At 39.7% G+C, this 21,198-nt stretch overlaps 1 protein-coding gene and 1 long non-coding RNA gene across 2 annotated transcripts in view; one reads left to right on the top strand and one right to left on the bottom strand.

Annotated features, from left to right (window-relative positions):
• Positions 1-778: 778 nt before the first annotated feature.
• LOC110308519 (uncharacterized) lies at positions 779-19,447 on the bottom strand. The gene is made up of 4 exons (XM_029468591.2): positions 19,363-19,447; positions 7,210-7,336; positions 4,721-4,816; positions 779-3,021 (listed from the first exon to the last, which is right to left on the bottom strand). The coding sequence occupies exons 1-4, from the start codon at positions 19,366-19,368 to the stop codon at positions 2,336-2,338; spliced, it is 915 nt and encodes a 304-aa protein (XP_029324451.1). The 5' UTR covers positions 19,369-19,447; the 3' UTR covers positions 779-2,335.
• Positions 19,448-19,530: 83 nt separating this feature from the next.
• Positions 19,531-21,198, top strand: part of LOC147000903 (uncharacterized) — a 38,994-nt gene continuing 37,326 nt past the window's right edge. The window contains exons 1-2 of the long non-coding RNA XR_015045408.1: positions 19,531-19,922; positions 20,034-20,200. This is a non-coding gene — a long non-coding RNA (uncharacterized LOC147000903). The remainder of the gene's footprint in view (positions 19,923-20,033; positions 20,201-21,198) is intronic.

Raw genomic sequence — 21,198 nt, 5'->3', positions numbered from 1 at the left:
AGGTAGCTAGTGGAAGACTGACTTCCAGGCAGCTAGGATGAAGGTTTTAAGCCCGTACCCACATACCTATTCCAACAAGGCCACACCTCCTAATAGTGCCACTACCTGGGCAGAGCACATACAATCCATCACAACCATGGAGTCTTACTCAGTGTTCTATTGCTACAAAGAGACACCAAACCAGGACAACTCTTATAAAAGAAAGCATTTAATTGGGGCTTGTATTGTGGTGAGCAAGCTAGGGAGCTCATTGGAATGTAGGTAGACATGGAGCTTGAGAAGTAGCTGAGAATTATCCATACTGACCCATAGTCAGTAAAAGAGGGAAACACTGGGTCTGAACCTTTGAAACCTCAAATATGTCCCCCAGTGACACTCTTATACCAATGATGCCACACTTCTTAATCCTTTTACAGCAGTGTTATTATCTGATGACTAAACATTCAAATCTATTCTATGAGCCCTTGGGGCAATTCTTATTCCAACCACAACACATGGTGAGAAAGTTAAAACAACAGGAACATAAGCAGCTGGTCATGTTTCTTCCACAGTCAGGAAGGAGGAGATGGATCAGGGTATTATCTGATACTGCAGCATCTCAGTCAAACAGATGCTTAAAACTGCAATCAACAGACCTCCTGAAATCAATTTAATTAATCAAGAGAAATTCTACAAATCAACAAGAGGCTTGCAATTCAAATGATTCTAGAACTCATGCTGCTAACAATTGAGTTTGTATCATTAGTTCTTTACACTTTCCATGTAAAACACAAAGTCATTTTAAAAGTGTGATCTACATTTATTTATTTCTGGGCACAGAAATTTATGGTTGTGTGGGGGCCCATGCAAGAAGGTCAGAGGACAAGCTTCAGAGGTAATTACCTCTTTCTATGTGTGGATACTGGGAAGCTAACATGGGTGTGTGTCTTCTTGGCATTCAGTATGTTCCCAAAGTCAACATGCTAGCTCTACCCATAAAGCTTTAAGTCGTAACATCCCTTCCCTTTCTCCAACCTAACTTTCACCTCATAAGTAAAATAGGCTACAACTTGAAAGGTCCCCAAAGGATTTCACAATTACAACACTATAAAAGGCCACAGTCCATGTGTCACGTGAGATTCAAGGCAATCTTTTGATTGTGAGCTCCTACAACATAAGAACAAGTGACTACTTTTTCACATACTGGTATAGAACAAGAGTTTCAATTCTAAATCAGAAGAAACAAAAGACAGTAAGAAAGGATCAGCCCCAAATTGAGAATGACAACCACACAGTCCGATTGCTCTCCTTTTGGCATGGTAGTATGAATGATTCCAAAGTCTTTACCACATCCCCTAAACTTATAGGACTTCGATTCAGCATGAAGCTGTTGATAAATTTTAAGGGTCTGGAGAAGTATTAAGATGTTATGAGCATTTTAACATTTGTACTATTTCATTCCAGTTTAATCTACCTTGTGTTCAGAAATATAAGAATGCTTATTAAAGGGTTTGCAATATTTTTCACACTTGTGACATTTCAGTCTAGTATGAATTATGAGGTTTTCCCCAAGGTTTCTGTAAGTCCAAAAGACCTTAGCACATTCTTCACACTTGTGTGGTTTCTCTCATAAATGAATTCTTTGATGTTGCTTAAGACCCAAAGACCAGTCATCCAGTGTTTGCCACATTCTTCACATGTGTAGTGTTTATCTCCAATAGGAATTATTCTGTGTTCAGACCATGCAATGGAATTCAAAAGTATTTGCCACATTTTTTACATTTGTATGGTTTCTTTCCAGAATGAATTCTTTGATGATCCCTAAATTTGTTGAGCATTTTGACATGTTTTTTTCATTTGTAAATATTCTCTACATTGTGAGTTAATTTGTCTAGATACAGTTATGACTTTGTAAAGGAGGTTTTTCCACGATCCTCACTTTTGTATATTTTCTTTCCAGAATGAGTTATCAAATAAGGAAAAAGAATCTGGAAAGTTCTAAAGGATTTACCTGATACATCCCAAGTTTAGGGTTTCTCACCTGTGTGGATTCTCTTTTCAGAAAGTACTTATGGACAATAGAAAGTCAGGCCACATACTTCATATTTGTAGGACTTCTCTCTTGCATGAATTGTTATGTTTGTAAAGTCTTCACCAATAATTGAAGACCTTGCCACATACTTCACACTTGTAAGGATTCTCTTCTGTATGAACTTTCTTTTGTTTGTAAGGTCCTGATGGATAATCAAAGGCTTTGCCACACATTTCACAGCTGTCTGGTTTTTCTTGTATGAATTTTCTTACAGTTTGAAAGTATTGATGGATAATGGATGGCATTGCCACCTACTTCACACTTTTATGGTTTCTCTCTTGTATGAATTTTCTTATGTTTTGAAAGTCTTGATGGATATTTGAAGGCCTTGCCACATACATCACACTTGTAGAGTTTCTCTCCTTTATGCATTAACTTGTGTTCATGAAGTGATGATTGAGAGCGGAAGAAATCTCCACATATTTTACACTTGTAGGGTTTTTGGTTTGTATGACTTATCTTGTGTTTTAAAAGTAATGATGGAAAGCGGAAGGCCTTGCCACATTTATCACACTTGCAGGGTTTCTCTCCTGTATGAATTCCCATGTGTTGATAAAGTGATGGTGAAGAGTGGAAGGCCTTTCCACATACTTCACACTTATATGGTTTCTCTCCTGTATGAATTGTCCTATGGTGTAAAAGTCTTGATGAATAATTGAAAGCCTTGCCACATACTTCACACTTGTAGAGTTTTGCTTTTGTGTGAATTATTTTATGTTGAAAAAGTTTTGATGGAACATGGAAGGCCCTGTTACATGTTTCACACTTGTAGGGTTTTTCTCCTGTATGAATTAGTTTGTGTTGAGAAAGTAATGATGGAAAACGGAAGGACTTGCCACATTCTTCACACTTGTAGGGCTTCCCTCCTAAATGAATTATCTGATGATTTTGAAATACTTCTTTCCCCACAAAGATGTTGCCACATTCTTTGCACGTATAGCATTTTCCCCCTGGTGAGTAAGAGTTGAGAAATGATGAAAACACTGCCAAAATCTGTATATCTATACTGATAGTTTTTAAAAAACAACATTTATTCCTATTTGCATTGGTTTGTATTAATGAGATGCTACATTCAATTTTCTGTACCTGTATTCAGTGAACTACAATTTAAAACACAGAATAAGTGAAAATCACGTAGACTCCCTTGAACTAAGAAGACAATGGCAACATAGAACAAGGAAGGAATAGAATATTAAATAAAATCAAACATGTATGAAAGCGTAATATTCACTAAGAAAACCCATAATGGCATTACGCAAATGTAGTGTCGGCTCCTTAAAGAGACACTGAAATTTCATCAATACTTAAAAACAAAGTATAAATTAATCTAATTTGGAAAACACCTGAATAAACAATGTTTATATATTATGCATGTATATAATATTATATCTATAGTCTAAATATAGAGTTTTGTTTCAGAAGTTTTGAATGGTGACTAAAGAAGACATTCTTTAATAATATTAAATAAAGATTCAAGAAAAAAGGGTTTATGCACATCTATAAGTATAATGGTTTTGTGCATTTTGTGAAGATTATCATGTATTATTCAAATGACTGATTTTTCTGGCCCCATATGTTTATGTCATGCAGACATGGCATTGTAGTAGATTCTTAGAATCTCTCTTCTTAAGTTTGTGTAAACATTGTTCCCCATTTATGCTCTAATTTGTTAATAAAAGCTGATCAGCCAATGGCTGGGCTGAATAGAGAATATGCTGGACTTCTGCTATCCCAGGAAAGAACGGGGGTGGGAGTGGTTCACTATAAGGAAGAGGTCTAGACAAGGAGGCTGGAAAATCCCCTGAAGCTCAGAGAACCAGACCAGTACCACAATGCCAATATCATGGGTACTTTACCTGGGATCTAGCCAGATTATCTTAGTGGATTAGAATTATTAATGTTCCAGTAATTGTGTTGTAAAGCATATCAAATAAATCTTACAGTCCCTGTCTCCATCATTTGCGAGCTTGCTGAGATAACTCATCACTTTTTAAAATGTATGTACATATATCTTATAAAAAACATAAATACTCAAGTTAAAGATTACATAGAAATGACAGAGCTTTGGCTGTCATGGGGAACCCAGGTTAATCTCATGGTGGAAGAAAGTAAAGATAATGAAACTCAAAACATTCTAAACGTTAGCTTATGCCCTCCATAAGTCTGAACCAACAAACCAAGCGCATACATGGGCTGGACCTAGGCATCCCCGCTCATATGTAGCAGATGTGCAGTTTGATCATTATGTGGGTTCTGAGCAATTGGAAAGGAGGCTAACTGAAAACCTGTTGCCTGTATGTGAAAGATATTCTACTAGCTGGCCTGCCATGACTGGACACAGTGGGAGAGAAAGCGCCCAGCATTAGAGAGTCTTGAAGTGCCAGGGTAGGGGGGTGGGGAGTGGACAGGAAGGTGCTCACTGACTTAGAGCAGAATAGGACGGCAGACAAAGGAAGAATTGTGGGAAGAGGTGACCAGGAAGGGAGCAGTGAGCCAGATGTGAGGGGAATAAGTAAAATAATAATAATGATAATAATAATAATAATTTAATTTTTAAAAAGATTTAATTTTTAAAAAGATAAATATTGTGATTTATGTTAGATCTCAGAGTTTCCCACTCTGTTCTCTGACACCCTCCTTCTCACACACCTGAGTACATAGAGATGTCTGCTTGACTCTTCACATCTGAAGGCTCTTGTATTTGCTCCAGAAATCTGACCAGGTATGGCGTAGAGGAAACAAGATCTGTTTGCAGAAAAATGGAACAACATTGTTATTGTGGTCACGTGGGAAATAAAATGTCCCTTCAAGACTGTGTGTATAAGGAATGAGAAGACACAATAAAGGAGAATAGAGGTGTTTTAGTCAGGGTTTCTATTCCTGCATAAATATCATGACCAAGAAGTCAGTTGGGGAGGAAAGAGTTTATTCAGATTACACTTCCACATTGCTGTTCATCACCAAAGGAAGTCAGAACTAGAACTAAGCAGGTCAGGAAGCAGGAGCTGATGCAGAGGCCATGGAGGGATGCTACTTACTGGCTTGCTTCCCCTGGCTTGCTCAGCTTGCTTTCTTATAAAACCTAAGACTACCAGCCAAGAAATGGTACCAAACACACTAATTGAGAAAATGTCCCACAGCTGGGTCTCATGGAGGCACTTTGCCAACTGAAGCTCCTTTCTCTGTGATAACTCCAGCCTGTTTCAAGTTGACACACAAAACCAGCCAGTACAAGTGACCCCTTGTCAACTTGACACACAAACATATCACTATTAAGCCTCAACCCTTACTTTCCTATTCATTCCCAAGATCTAAATAACTTTAAAAGTCCCACAGTCTGTAAGTATTAAAAGCTCAATCCCTTTAAAATATCCTATGTCTTTTAAAATTAAAAATCTTTTAAAAATTCAAATTCTCTTAACTGTGGGCTTCATTAAAAATACTTTCTTCCTTCAAGAGGGAAAAATATCAGGGTGCAGTCAAATCAAAAGCAAAATCAAACTCCAACTGTCCAATGTCTAGGATCCACTCATGATCTTACAGATTCCTCCAAAGGCTTGGGTTACTTCTCCAGCTCTACCCTTCGTAGCACACACCTCATCCTCTAGGTTCCAGATGCCTGTACTCCACTGCTGCTGCTGTTCTTGGTGGTCATCTCATGGTACTGGCATCTCCAAAACACTGCTGTCTTCGGCTGAAACTAGGCTTCATCAATAGCCTCTCATAGGCTCTCTTCATGGTGCCAAGCCTCAACTCCTTTGCATGACCCCTTCAAGTTCTGGGCCATCAATTGCAACTGAGGCTGCACCTTCACCAATGGCATTCTCTGGCCTCTCACAGTGCCAAGCCTCAACTGCTCTTCATGACCCCTTCATGCCTTCAAAACCAGTACTACCTGGGTGACTCCTACAAATTACCAAGTCCAGCCACAGTACTAGGTACAGCCTTGGTTATTTCTGGAACACAGCCTCTGTGATCTCAGAAAACACTTCCCAGAAGATTTCACTTCAATGATGCTGGTCTCTTCTTAATCACCACTAATTTCTTAGCTCCAGCTAACCAGCATCAATAGTCCCAGTAATGCAAAGTTTTCAATGTGGTAGTTCTGGTATTTTCATAATCACAGTTGATTCTTCAGCCTCAGCTAACCAAAACCACAGATCTTCACAATCAAAATAGCAACGTCCCTGAAAAGAGTCTTTAATCTTCCCTCTGAAATTTCACAAGCCAGGCCTCCATCTTCTGCACTGTTCTCAACATTATCTTCCAAGCTCCTACACAACACCCCACAGAGCTCTTAACACCAAATGGATCTTCTGGCCCAAAGTTCCAAAGTCCTTCCACAGTCCTCCCCAAAACATGGTCAGGTTGTCACAGGAATACCTTACCTACTCCTGGTACCAATTTGTCTTAATCAGGGTTTCTATTCCTGCACAAACATCATGACCAAGATGCAAGTTGGGGAGGAAAGGATTTATTCAGCTTACACTTCCATACTGCTGTTCATCACCAAAGGAAGTCAGTACTGGGACTCAAGCAGGTCAGGAAGCAGGAGCTTATGCAGAGGCCATGGAGGGATGTTGCTTACTGGCTTGCTTCCCCTGGCTTGCTCAGCTTGCTTTCTTATAGAACCTAAGACTACCAGCCCAGAGATGGTACCAAACACACTAAATGAGAAAATGTCCCATAGCTAGATCTCATGGAGGCACTTTGCCAACTGAAGCTCCTTTCTCTGTGATAACTCCAGCCTGTTTCAAGTTGACACACAAAACCAGCCAGTACAAGAGGACTAGTTGTTACATGTTTTCTGATGGCCACATCAGAATGGTTAGAAGGAACTTAGAAATCGCAAGTCCTGAGCTTCACACTCTCAGTTACAAAGAGAACTTTTACAAATGAAGTATGTAATGTTCTCTTTAAGGTGTATCACTTATATTCTAAGACAAACAATACATTTAAAGGGGTGGAATGAACACAAGAGGAAATAGTTCAAAGCTATATGAATAATTTAAATTTTCCATAAAAGTTGTCCTATGGATCTCACGGATGGGTGTAGAAGTTCCCCCAAGATACTGTACAAAGGGAGAAACTTTCATGGTTATCATTAATTAAAAATTCATCATGGAAGGTATTCTCACCCAGAAAAACAAAGTTGTTGTAATTCTCCAATGTCACATCCCTGTATAATTTCCACTGAGCAGGACCCAGGTATTCCCACTCCTCTGCAGAGAAATATATTACGACATCCCAGAATGACAGCATATCCTAAAGAAAATAAAATTTAAAAGAGTAAATGTCAGACATTATTGTTTGTGGTTGGTCTGGTGCTTTCATGTATTCAAATGATAAAATTCTGTACCCCCCAAGTCCACCCCTCCTGATATCTGGCTGCACCAAGACAAGTGAATTCCCATGAGTTCACCAGTAATTTTTGTGTAAAACCGGCTCCCCAATTAAAATTTTATTAGGCTTACAGTTCCATAGCACAGCACAGTTCATTATTGAAGGAGGTCAGGGCAGGGATTTAAACAGGACAGGAACCTGGTGATTTAGAGATAATGGAGTGGTTTAGCTCATAGGCTTCCTATAAATGGCTTACTGAGTCTGCTAGCATCTCAGAGTTCCACCTTTCATATCAGTATGTGTCATGCTCCATCAGTCACTAGGAAATTGCTCTACAGGCTGGCACACAGCCTCATCTTACAGAGTATTTCCAAAATTAACAATTCCTATACTCTCATAAGTATAGTTTGTTTCAAGTGCAAAATACTCTAGTTAGTACAATAAAAATAAACAAATAGTTAAATCTTGGAAAAATGGAGCTTTAGTGTCCTATAATTGTATTGTAATACAGCACACACCATGTATATTCTTCACAGTAGAGAGCTATGGTGATGGTGAAAGTACTTCTCAATCCAAATATGCACAATCACAAATGTCAAATACAATGAAGATCCACATATATTGTACAACGTACTTGCAAAGGGCTACCTTCTTGAACACGTACAGACAGAACATGTACAATGCACAAAGGGTCAGGATTAAGCACCCAATGGATAGAACAATAAATGAATTCATAGATAAATGAATTCATAGATAAATGGAAACAAATTATACTAAACACAGTATAATGAGAAAATTAACCAGTAAGTTCAGTCAAGTGGGAACTTATACCAAATCAACACTTTCAGAGGCCCCATGAAAGGACAAAGGGAACTTTAGTGCGCTGTCTTCACCCAGCAGTGGACTTCTCCAGGCAAATCTGACAGAGGATACAGTGCCATGAAGGAGTCATTGATGCAGTTAAAGGGGATCCCACCCTTCTCTTGTGACTGGGGATATCTGCCCCAAGGCTGCTGTTTCTGAGGTATCCAGTGCTCCCATTGCCCACATTGTATGATTTAGGTCTCTGGTGAACTTGACCAATTTTCATCTACCAGTAAAATATTGCATGCTGGACTTTTTAATAAACTTGCTGCCTTTGTGTCAACTATTTATACAAGATATCCTGTTCCCAGCTATTGCTTTCATCTTCTTTCTTTAAGAAGCCTTTTTCTTTATTTTTCATCCCTGGTCTACCCGTTCTACTTTTTTTGCCATCTGAGATCTTAAATTCCTTGGATTCAGGACAGCATCAGTACCCTAGCATTCCTTCATCTTATCTAAATGAAGAAGAATATCCACTGATCAATATTCCTCCAGGTTTTCTCATCCTGAGATAACTGGACAATGGGATAAAAATCGCATCTCTCACTTGATTTACAACCCTTTAGATTCAAAGTCTGACTGACTTGGTTAGATTTCTTCTTTTAAAAACTGGATTCCTATGTGAATACTGCTGAAGTTCCTTAACCTTACTTGTCTGCTATATCCCAGGGAGGGATGTTTTTGGGAACCTCCTGTCTCTCAAGATAATCTTTCCTGCCTAAGCAGACATCACCAGGAAGGAGAGACCACAGACCTGCAGGGGGCTCCTAGAGTTGTATCAACTTCCTCATTCCCAAGCCCCTCACCTGTTGCTCTAGAAGGTCCAAGTCAGGTTTCTCTCCTCACACAATCCCCCCATCTCATACTTCCAAGTGAGTTGGTGCCCCTCTCTGTGTGTACTAACAAACAGTCCCATCTCTTATTCTCAGCCGCTTTCCTAATTTTCTTCTCTTTGGACTGTGCTCCCAAATCTAACATCATCCATATTGTCAAAAATGACCATATTGCATCCTTGTAGGGCACTGAATAGTGTCCAAAATTAACCACGTGTACCACAATTCCCTGATTATTTTACTTTTATGATTTAATTAAGGTTCATTCAAATGATTGAAGTTCATTTTCAACCACTTTAAGATGACCTTAAAATCATAGAAGAGGGGGAATATTAAGAAAAATAATGAATTTAGGTTTAAGGAATATAATAGGAAAGAATAAAGGAAGCTGCTATGATGTCAAACACACAAAACAAACAAACAACATTTAAGTTTTCTGCAGGTACAGTAACTACTAGGTTATGCCTGCATTTTCTCCTGAAAACCATAAGGCCAGATCGCATATAAAAATAAACAATATAAAAGATCATGTTGGCATTTAATCCCACCATCATACTAGAGAGAAATACTTGCCATTACACATGGCTTAGATGAGCACTAGGACACAGACTTTAGGAGTAGCCATAACCTTCATCAAAGACTACAAACATTTCAAAAAGGCATGAAGAAGCATCTCAGTGCCATAGCAGACAGTGACCTTCAGGAGAATAAATGCTTCTGTGATGCTCAAGAAGCCAAAAACATCAGAAGGATGGAATTGACAACACAATGCAGGATTTGAAACTGGAATTCAATAAAGAGAAACACTGAAGAGGATTCTGCTAGCAATGATCCAAAATCTATCCCAGTAATCCTAACAGAAAACTTAACGGAAAAACTTAAAATAGAATAAATAGAATTAAAATAGAAAAATAGAATAAATTGGAAGAAGATAGCATGTAAGTATTTACAAATAAAATGGATGTTCTAGATAAAATAAGCAGAGCATATGAAATAAATGAAGAAAAAAAATCTGTGGGAAGGAAACACACAGGAAATGTTAGACAAGGTGAAAAGACCAGGAAGTTTCATAGAAGTAGTGGATTTGGCCTCGTGCTGCTTGTATTCTAGTGTTAATTTTGGCTCCCAAAATAGCTTACACAACTGTCTGCTCCTGAAACAATAAGGACCTTGCCTTCCGGTTGGTTCTAATTGATAAATTAAGATGGCAGCAGCAAATAGCCTTGCAGGGCAGCAAGAGGTGGGACTTTTAGGATTCCTGGGCTTGGGACAGATAGGAGAGAGAAAGAGAGAGAGAGAGAGAGAGAGAGAGAGAGAGAGAGAGAGAGAGAGAGAGAGAGAGAGAGCAGATTCCTTATGACTCAGAGGCAGAGGGGTCAGATTCAGGAGCTATGGAAGAAAAACCATCCAAAATGTAGGTGGAAGGGGCAAGCAGCCCTATGGGGTCAGCTGCCAGAAGGTAGGACAGCAAAGATAAAACACAGAATTACAAGGTGTTAAATCAGAAACTCTGGAGGGAAATATATGCTAGGCTTAGAAGTGACCAACCATTGACCTAGCCAAAGCATATGAAAATTAACTGGTGTGTGTCTTATATTCTTGAATCCAGAGCAGGTTAACTAAATTACCACTATATAGATATGATCTCAAGAAGGCCATAAAAGAAATCTTCCCTAAACTAAGAAATACTAACCCATAATAATATAAAAAGCACACATAATACTTAATTGGACATGATCAGAAATAAATTCCTCCTGTCATACTGAAATGTGCAAGTGAAAGAACACATTTATTAGGGTTATCAGGCAATTCCTCTATGAAACTTTGAAAGGCAGAGGAGCCTGGAGTAATCATTCCAACTCCTAAAAGACAATGACATCCAACTTAAGACACTCACACCGCACAACTATCTGCAGTGATTGAAAGAGACAGAAAAACCATCCATAAAATAAAGAGCATTAAAAAATTATATATTATAAACCAAACATAAAGAAAATACAGAAACCACCATTTTAGGCTGATGAGAGAGATGAGCATAGCTCAGACACTGTGGAAAGAAATCAGAAGTCAAAATTACAAAACCACAAAGGGCCTCTGAGAACACAACACTGTAAATGAGGAACATACTGACAATGAATACTCACATACCAGAGCAAGTGGTGCCCACCCACCATTCTCCTTTCACAAGATACAGGCCAGGAGAATGGATCAAGAAACAAATCCAACTTTATGTTGTCTAAAACAAGTAGCTATGAGTGATGTCTTTTAGATTTTCCAATGAAACCATACAGGTTTTAAAATATTCGCTTATGATATTCTGAATTTTTTGGTATCTGTTGTAATATGGCCCTGTTTATTTCTGAATCTGATCATTTGGGTCCTGTTTCTGTTGGATAGCTGGATTAAGTGTCCCTCAAACTTGTTTATCTTCTAAATGAACCTGATGTGACTTTGTTGATCATTTGAATATTTTTCTGTGAATTAGTTTCAATTATTTTTCTTCTAAATATTTTAAAAATTATTGGCCATTGACAGGATTAGAATTATGTTTGTTTCTGGAGTCCACCTTCTTGAGTTCTTTATATATATTGGATATTAGTCCCCTATCTGATTTAGGATAGGTAAAGATCCTTTCCCAATCTGTTGGTGGTCTTTTTGTCTTATTGACGGTGTCTTTTGCCTTGCAGAAGCTTTGCAGTTTCATGAGGTTCCATTTGTCAATTCTCAATCTTACAGCACAAGCCATTGCTGTTCTATTCAGGAATTTGAGGAATACCGAATGGCAGAGAAGCACCTGAAAAAATGTTCAACATCCTTAATCATCAGGGAAATGCAAATCAAAACAACGCTGAGATTCCACCTCACACCAGTCAGAATGACTAAGATCAAAAATTCAGGTGACAGCAAATGCTGGCGAGGATGTGGAGAAAGGGGAACACTCCTCCATTGTTGGTGGGATTGCAAGCTTGTACAACCACTCTGGAAATCATTCTGGTGGTTCCTCAGAAAATTGGACATAGTACTACAGGAGGATCCAGCAATACCTCTCCTGGGCATATATCCAGAAGATGTCCCAACCGGTAAAAAGGACACATGCTCCACTATGTTCATAGCAGCCTTATTTATAATAGCCAGAAGCTGGAAAGAACCCAGATGCCCCTCAACAGAGGAATGGATACAGATAATGTGGTACATTTACACAATGGAGTACTACTCAGCTATTAATAAGAATGAATTTATGAAATTCCTAGCCAAATGGATGGACCTGGAGGGCATCATCCTGAGTGAGGTAACAATCACAAAGGAACTCACACAATATGTACTCACTGATAAGTGGATATTAGCCCAGAAACTTAGGATACCCAAGATATAAGATACAATTTGCTAAACGCATGAAACTCAAGAAGAATGAAGACTGAAGTGTGGACACTATGCCCCTTCTTAGAATTGGGAACAAAACACCCATGGAAGGAGTTACAGAGACAAAGTTTGGAGCTGTGACGAAAGGATGGACCATCTAGAGACTGCCATATCCAGGGATCCACCCCATAATCAGCTTCCAAACGCTGACACCATTGCATACACTAGCAAGATTTTGCTGAAAGGACCCAGATATAGCTGTCTCTTGTGAGACTATGCCGGGGCCTAGCAAACACAGAAGTGGATGCTCACAGTCAGCTAGTGGATGGATCACAGGTCTCCCCATGGAGGAGCTAGAGAAAGTACCCAAGGAGCTAAAGGGATCTGCAACCCTATAGGTGGAACAACATTATGAACTAACCAGTACCCCGGAGCTCTTGACTCTAGCTGCATATGTATCAAAAGATGGCCTAGTCGGCCATCACAGGAAAAAGAGGCCCATTGGACACACAAAATTTATATGCCCCAGTACAGGGGAACGCCAGGGCCAAAAAAATGGGGATGGGTGGGTAGGGAAGTGGGGGGGGGGGTATGGGGGACTTTTGGGATAGCATTGGAAATGTAATTGAGGAAAATATGTAATAAAAAATATTAAAAATTTAAAAAAAATTATCAACCTATAAAAAAAGAATTTTGTTTTTCTCAAATTTCTTCAATGTATCATCCAATCATCTCTCTGTGATCTTTCTCATAGTTTCACGCAATTGGGCTATAATCTTCACCTGCTAGATAGTCTTCAACAGGTCCCAAAGATTTAGTTTTCTTATGATTTTATGAAATAAAAACATTAATGAGGAAGAAATTAACAATCTAAATGGATTCAAAAGAATGGGCAGATTGAAAGTGTAATAAAACGTTTTCCAGATTTAAAAAAAAAAATCTGTGCCCAGATGGATTCACAAGGAGATTATATACATACATACATATGTATGTAAATATATGTATGTATGTATGTATGTATATGGATTATAAAAGGAACCTTGGAGTTCTTATCCCAACTCCCTGTTAGCTTGCAGCCTCTTTGGACAAACGAGCAGTGTTCATTCTGATGCCTAAGCAACACAAAGACTCAACAGAGAAAGAGTATTTCAATCACTACTCCTCATAATACAAATATAAATAAACTGAGAAATCCAAAAATGACATAACAATCTCTTTAGATGTTGAAAAACCATTTGAATAAAATCCAAAACCCCTTCATGTTAAAAGTATTGAAGACATCAGGGATACAGGGCACATATGTAAACATAATAAAAGCAATATACAGTAAGCCATAGACAACATCAAATAAATGTAAAGAAATTTAAAGCAACCCCACTAAAATCCGGAACAAGGCTGTCCACTCCCTCCATACCTCTTCAATAGAGCATTTGAAGTTTTAGCCAGGGCAGTAAGACAACTAAAGGAGATCAAAGGTATATAATTTGGAAAAGAAAAAGTCAAAGGATGGCTATTGGCAGATAATATGGTATCTGCAAATATATATATGTATATCTGCAAGTATACATAAGTGACCACAAAAACTCTACCAGAGAACTCCAACAGCTGAAAAACACCTTCAGCACACGGACTAGATTCAAAACAGATTAAAAAATCAGTAGACGTCTTTTATACAAAATGAAGAAGAAATGGGAAACTGGGACTGTTTGCCAGGGAAACAACCACCTTAATGATATCCACAAATTATACAAAATATCTCAGTATAATTGTAATCAAGCAAGTGAAAGACCTGTATAACAAGAATTTCACATCTCTAAAGAAAGAATATGCTGGGTAGTGGTGACTCACGCCTTTAATCCCAGCAGGAGGTGGAGGCATGAGAGGCAGGAGAGGCAGGAGAGGCAGGAGAGGCAGGAGAGGCAGGAGAGGCAGGAGAGGCAGGAGGCAGGCATATTTCTGATTTCGAGGCCAGCCTGGTCTACAGAGTGAGTTCCAGGACAGCCAGGGCTATACAAAGAAACCCTGTCTCAGAGAAAAAAAAAAAAAGAAGGAGATATCAAAAGATGAAAAGATCTTCCATACTCATGTATAAGTAGGATTAACATAGTAAAAAATGGCCACCTTATCAAAAGCAATCTACAGATTCAATGTACTTCCCATCAAAATTCCAACACAATTCTTTACAAACCTTGAAGGAACCATTCTCAACTTCATATGAAAGAACAAATATCCCTGGATAGCTAAAACAAACCTGTACAATAAAAGAATTTCTAGATGTATCACTGTCCCTGATTTCTTAATATACTACAGAGCAATAGCAATAAAAACTGCATGGTACTGGTTTAGAAACAGGCATGTTGATCAATGGAATCAGAAAGAAGAGCCAGAAATAAACCTACACGTGTTTCTATGGACACTTTATTTTTGACAAGGAACCCAAAACCATACACTGGAAAAAAGTAAGTATCTTCAAAAAATTGTGCTGGTCTAATTGGATATCTGCATGTAGAAGAATGCAAAGAGATGCATATTTATCACCTTGCTCAAAACTCAAGTCCCAGTGGATCAAAGACCTCAACATAAAACCTGATACACTAAATCTAATAGAAGAGAAAGTGTGGCGTATCCTTGAACACATTTGTACAGGAGATAGCTTCCTGAACAGAATACCAATGGCTCAGGCACTAAGATCAGCAATTAATAAATGGGACTGTATAAAACTGAAAAGCTTTTGAAAGGTAAAGGGCACTGTCAATAGGATAGAATGGCAGCCTAGAGAATGGGCAAAAATATTCACCAACCTAACATCCCACTGAGGGCTGATATCCAAAATAAACAAAGAACTCAGGAAGTTAGCCATCAACAAACCAAGATTTAAAAATAAGTGGGGGGGAGGGGGGGCGGGCATATAGAGCTAAACAGAGAATTCTCAACAGAGGAATTTCTAATTGGTAGGTAACACTTTTAAAAGGTTAAACATTCTTAGTCATTTGGGAAACACAAATCAAAGTGACTCTGAGATTCTCCCTTACACCCATCAGAATGACAGAATGGCAAGGATGTGGATCAAGGAGAACACTCCTCCACTGCTGGTGGGATTGCTAACCTGTACAACCACTACAGAAATCAATTTAGCACTTTCTCAAATAACTGGAAATAGTTCTACCTCAAGACCCAGCTATACCATTGCTGGGCATATACCCAAAAGATCTTCCTGCACACCACAAGGACCCTTGCTCAACTGTGTTCATAGCAGCTTTATTCACAATAGGCAGAAACTGCAAACAATCTAGATATACCACAATGGACGAATGGAATACTACTCGGCTATTAAAAACGAGGACATCATGAAATTTGCAAGCAAATGGATGGAACTACAAAACATTATCCTGAATGAGGTAACCAAGACCCTAAAAGACATGCATGGTATGTACTCACTTCTAAGTGAGTATTAGCCATAAAGTACAGGATAACCAAGCTATAATCCAGAGACCTAAAGAAGCTAAATAACAAGAAGGGCCTAAGGGAGGATGCTCAGATCTCACTCAGAAGGGGAAATAAAGTCATCAGGAGTGGATGGAGGGGAGGAGGTAGGTGGGGAAGGGGATAGGCAGGGGTATGGGTAATGGGGATCAGGTGGAGAGAGAGCCTGGGAGAGAGGGCCAGTAGAGTGAATGGAATTCGATGGTGGGCAGGGGAAGGGGGATCTTTGGGACAAGTCTGAGACCAGGGATGCAAGAGGCTCCAAGGAGTCTACGAGGGTTGCTCTAGCTGAGTGTCTAGCAGTGGGGAATATGGAGCCTAATGTGGCTTCCTACTGTAGTCAGGCAGGACCTCCATTGGAGAGATAAGGACACAGATCCAAGGACAAAAACTGACCCCAAATTCATCCTACCTACAGGAAGTGCAGGGAAAAAGATGGAGCAGAGACTGAGGAAATGGCCAACCCTTGATTAATCCAACTTGAGACCCTTCCCACAGGCAAGAACCAATGACTAACAATAGTACTCTGTTAGTATTGCAGGCAGGGGTTTCGGTTAAATGTCCTCTGAGAGGATCAACCAAGCATCTGACTGAAACAGATGCAGTGACCTACAGCCAAATTATTAGAAGGAGCTTGGGGAGTCTCATAGAAGAGTTAGTGGAAGTATTGTAGGACAAGGAAAGGATATGGGCTCAACAAAAGACCAACATAGACAGTCTGTTTAAATCACTGATTCCTTCATTCGTATCATCAGTCAGAGTAGATTCGGATGAAATGAAAAGAGCCTGCAAGGAGAAGGGAGGCAGTACATAGCATAGGAGATTGGACTCTTCCCTGAGGAAGAGGAATGACGCCCACCTTGACAGTTTACTGCCTGGATGGTAGCAGATTCAGATGCGAAGGACAGTGGTAGATATACCTGTTATTTTCTATCTGTAGAGCAGCAGTGCTGTTCTCAAAAGATTCATGTGAATTCAGCATAAGTCACCACGAGGTCATGTCAGAAAATAAGAGCGAAGAGTATGCAAACAAAACTACCATTCCCTGAAAATACAGAGGAATACTCAAGCCAGGCAAAGAGGGGAATCCTTTCCCACACAGTCAGTGGAAACAAGTTTCTAATCCCCAACACTAGTCATTAACAGAAGGATGCTAGTGGAAATTTGGATTTAAGATTTCAAATATATTTGATACAACTTCTTAAAGCACATTTGTAAGTTGTCATAATTAGAAGAAGTGAATTGGATGGATTTCTGTCAGGTCACTGGTGCTCAGAACTGAGACCAACCAGAAAAAGTAATTACCACGTGGGAAAAAAAACTACGTTCTAATATTCTTTTTAAACCACGTGTCTCAAGTAGCCTAGGCTCACAATGAATTGACTATGAAGGAGAGGGTGATTTTGAACCCCAGGATTCCTGACTCCTCCCCAAAAAGCAGAGCTGACAGAAATGAGTTACAGACTAGGCTTAAGTTCACTAATCTGCCATAGAGCTGTTTAATTTAAAATATATATGAATATTTGGTGCCTGGAAGTTATATATAGCATGCTGCTGTACCCTCTCTACATTGTAAAAATCATGTTTTGATGTACAAGGCAGCACAAGATTCCAACTTCATATACTGTTATATTTTTCCTACAGTTTAGCAACATTTACTAGGAAATATCTATTACTCTAGATATGGCAAGAAACTCATTGAAAATCCCATTAGTAGAACAAGGTTGTCTGAAGCCCATGTTTTCTGGGAGTAGACTTCAATGCCATAGGCCAGGCTCCGGCTCACTAACACTCAATTGGACTGAGGAGTGACAATATAAGCAAGATCACTGTAAACAGTGATAGGAGCTGTGGAGGAGAAACCCTGCAAAAAACAAACACACACACAAAAAACTTGTGTGTACTCTGTGAATGCAAAACTCTCATAAGGAGTCTTTGTGTGCAGAGACTGGTGGCCCATGTGGAGGTTCACAGAGGGGCAGAGCCTGGAATTTTGCAGGTCCAGGAGTAGCTGTCTTACCTTGGGTTGGTTTTCTCTTCAGGGACAGTCATTACCTCACTCTATAGTGGACCACACAGCTTGTGACAATAGATAAAAACCTCTCAGAATCCACTGACAAGGCAGAACATGAGATTCTATCAGTCCAAAAGCTAAAATCTCATCAGATAGTATCTTAGGTAAATAGAATATCTCCGATGACTCTATGAGACACACACCAATGTATTTTAAAAGTTCCTTGATTAATGACATTCTCTGTTCTGTAAAACCATGAAACTGCCTTGTGTTGAAGCACAGACTTTGGATTAACCTAAGTCTGTATTCTCAGATAATGGCCACTCAAAAGGCTGACTAAACTGTCTCTTAACTCTTTAAGAGGAGAACTGCATTTTGTATGGACAGGAACCTATGTGAAAATCATAAGACCCCAAGTGTGCCAGAGCTTTCCGAATTTTTCTTACAACCACAGGAAAAGATGAGGAAATAATTCTAGAAGTGTTCAGTGAGCAGCAGTAAAGCTCGGTGCCAGATACAGGGACAGAGTACATTTAAGAGAATTTAGACATTTCTGATACTGTGAACAGACAGAAGAAAATCATGTGACCAGAGGAGGGTCATCTCCTTTCTCTTTCAAGAGACATTCCAGTCCCTTCCAGAGATCATGAGTTCCATTTCTCTCATTTCACCAAGTCATCTCTCATATTTGAGAAGGAGTCTAAATTTTGGACAGAACACATACTAAGAATTGTTGAGTATTACTGTCTAGTGGTTTTTTTTTTTTTTTTTTTTTTTTTAGCAGAAGGGCAAAATTCATAATTATTGGATTGTGCAAACACTGGTTCATATCAATTACAGGATTACTCTGTGGCTATACAGCCATGTATTGTGGTGATTCAGGTACAGGACTGTACATCCTGAATTCTTATTCAACCCGAGGCATCCATAAATCTAACACTTTATTCCAAAGGAAAAGGAACTAACATTCCACACAACAATCACCCTCACGGGACTCTTTGTCCCTGGCACTAGAAACTTTAGGAAGATTTGTGAAGTCAAACTACAGTACTAGATAGGACAGAGTATAGGAGGCGCTAGATGTCCAAGTGTTCTATATCTCCTGAGAATCTGACTACAGCCACGTGAGAACGGGTCAGCTAGGCAGAGCATATTTCCCCAGTAAAGATGAGTGCGGTCCCTTCAGCATCTCAGGAACAAGCAGTCAGCAGACCCAGCCTGCCCTTGCCATCCTGTTGTTTCCAACTTTCTTCCCTAGCCTAGGTCAGCACAACACCTCCAGGTCAGCAGCTTGCCCTGTCTCATAACAAGCCCAGATAAGCTCCTTCCGTGCCCGATACGCCACCCTGCACAGTCCCTCAGATCTGCAAGGTTGCGGTGTTCCCTGCACCAACCTCCATGTCAGAGATCCAAACGCAGGTTTCAACAGGACAGACGCCTAACTCTGGGGAGAAGTTAAGTTTGAAAATCAAATGCGGAAGTTTGATAGCAACGGCCAGCCTTCTGTTGACGTCACAGGCATCCGGACTACATTTCCCACAAATCAGTGCGAAGAACTTCCACGAACCCACAGAACTGGGTTGTTCACCTGCTGGTTTCCTGACTGTGATTCCTTGAAGTTAGGAAGAAACAGTCTTCTGCACGTGGGCAGTCACAGGGCATTTGGACTCATTTAAAGTTCTGTGGTCCCAGCACGAAATGTTAGCCTGTGAGTCGACCCTTTCACAGTGATGTTTATCAGGTTTTCTAGTTATTTCTGCTAGAACACTGTGATTTTAAATTATCTTACTACCACATGGAAAATTCACGCTTTCATGGCTTGCTTTACTTAAAAATATGGAAGCAAGAGCTAATTTAAGGTGCTCTTGAAACCATCCTTGGTGACCCTGCCTGTCACGCAGCATATCAGGTGCTTAAGACAAAAGACTTAGAATTCAAAGCCAGCAACCATCAGGTATTTTCTGAGCACTTGCTTTCCTCCTCTGCATCTCTCCCAAGAGGAGGGGCAGAGCTCCTGGGATCGCAGTGGTGTGTGCCCTAACTCTTGGTCCATTTTGTATTATAGGATTTCTGCCTGTGTTAGGTTTGATGTTCCGTATTGAATTCCCCGTCTCTCATGTGAGCCTGTCATCGTTCATATTTGACAATATTTGAACATCAGTGGTATCTGCCTTGAACTTCCGTTATTTCTCCGAAGCAGAACACCGAGATAATTCCTTCTTGAATACAAAGGTATCAGAAATATGTTCATAGCATTGCCAAATGAGGTCGGTATATTAAAGAAGTTACACTGGAAACATGCAATATTGAGAATTCCCATCTCTTTTGGGAAGGTTTATTCCTGTGTAGTTCAAGCTTGAGTCAAAGTTACAAACCCCATTGCAGAAAAGGCTTCATACTTGATGCATTATGATTCAAAAGGAAGCTGTTTCAGAGCAAAGACTGTGCAGAGTCCATATTGAGTTCTTTGTCAGGGAGTGTGTTTACCTATGGATGCAGAACAGCTTCCTCGATTTAGAGAAACTAGAGTCAACAAGCAGTACATTCACCTGGACACTTGATTGGCATGTCTGTTTAAAATGAGGTCATGAGTGGTCTGTCCTTCCTCCTGAATACTGCAGTGGAGGGCATTGTCAGCAACCACAAGGACAGAATTTCTGAGCATAGCAAGTTTTCTAATATGTGTATGTGTGGAGGTTTGGTGTGTTGCTACGTTTTGTTATGCTAAATTCTCTACTCAAAGGTCTAGGCCCTCTACTGACTTCTCACATTTACAAGGTTCTGTTGTGTAAACCTTGTTCCTTGATTTAAAACTACTGGATAAATCAAATTGGCTACAGCCAATTACTGGAGGGATTTGAGGTAGGTGAGTTTTGAGTTAGCTGGTAGGAGGTGGAGAAGAGAGAGAAGGAAGAGACACCAGGACAAGGAGGAGGAATGGGGAAAAAAAGGACGAAGCTGCCCTGGGGCAGATAGACCATGAGCATGTGGCCAGGAGAAACAGAAACTTCCACTGGGAAGGCAGCCAGGACAGCAGTTAGAAGAGGAGATTAAGGGTTGCAGCTCAGGAATTGTCAAAGCCAAGTGAAATAAACCTAATCTGAATTGAGTTTATTTGTAAGGCATAACCTTAGATTGGTCATATTACACATGTATATGTGTACATCTATGTTTGTGTCTGCTACATGCACACCTACCTAAGAGGGTCGTCATTCATGTGAGATGTGCCC

The sequence above is a fragment of the Mus caroli genome, unplaced genomic scaffold (genome assembly GCF_978045245.1).
Source record: "Mus caroli unplaced genomic scaffold, Mus_caroli_1 scaffold_15, whole genome shotgun sequence".
Taxonomy (NCBI): Eukaryota; Metazoa; Chordata; class Mammalia; order Rodentia; family Muridae; genus Mus; species Mus caroli.
Note: the sequence above shows the minus strand (reverse complement) of the source record. Positions and strands in the feature narration are given on the sequence as shown.

Coding starts and splice junctions, on each gene's coding strand:
- LOC110308519 (XM_029468591.2), bottom strand. Junction 4,817..7,209: donor CAACAACTTTGTTTTTCTGG/GTGAGAATACCT, acceptor TTCTGCAAACAG/ATCTTGTTTCCTCTACGCCA. Junction 3,022..4,720: donor AGACATCTCTATGTACTCAG/GTGTGTGAGAAG, acceptor CTTACTCACCAG/GGGGAAAATGCTATACGTGC.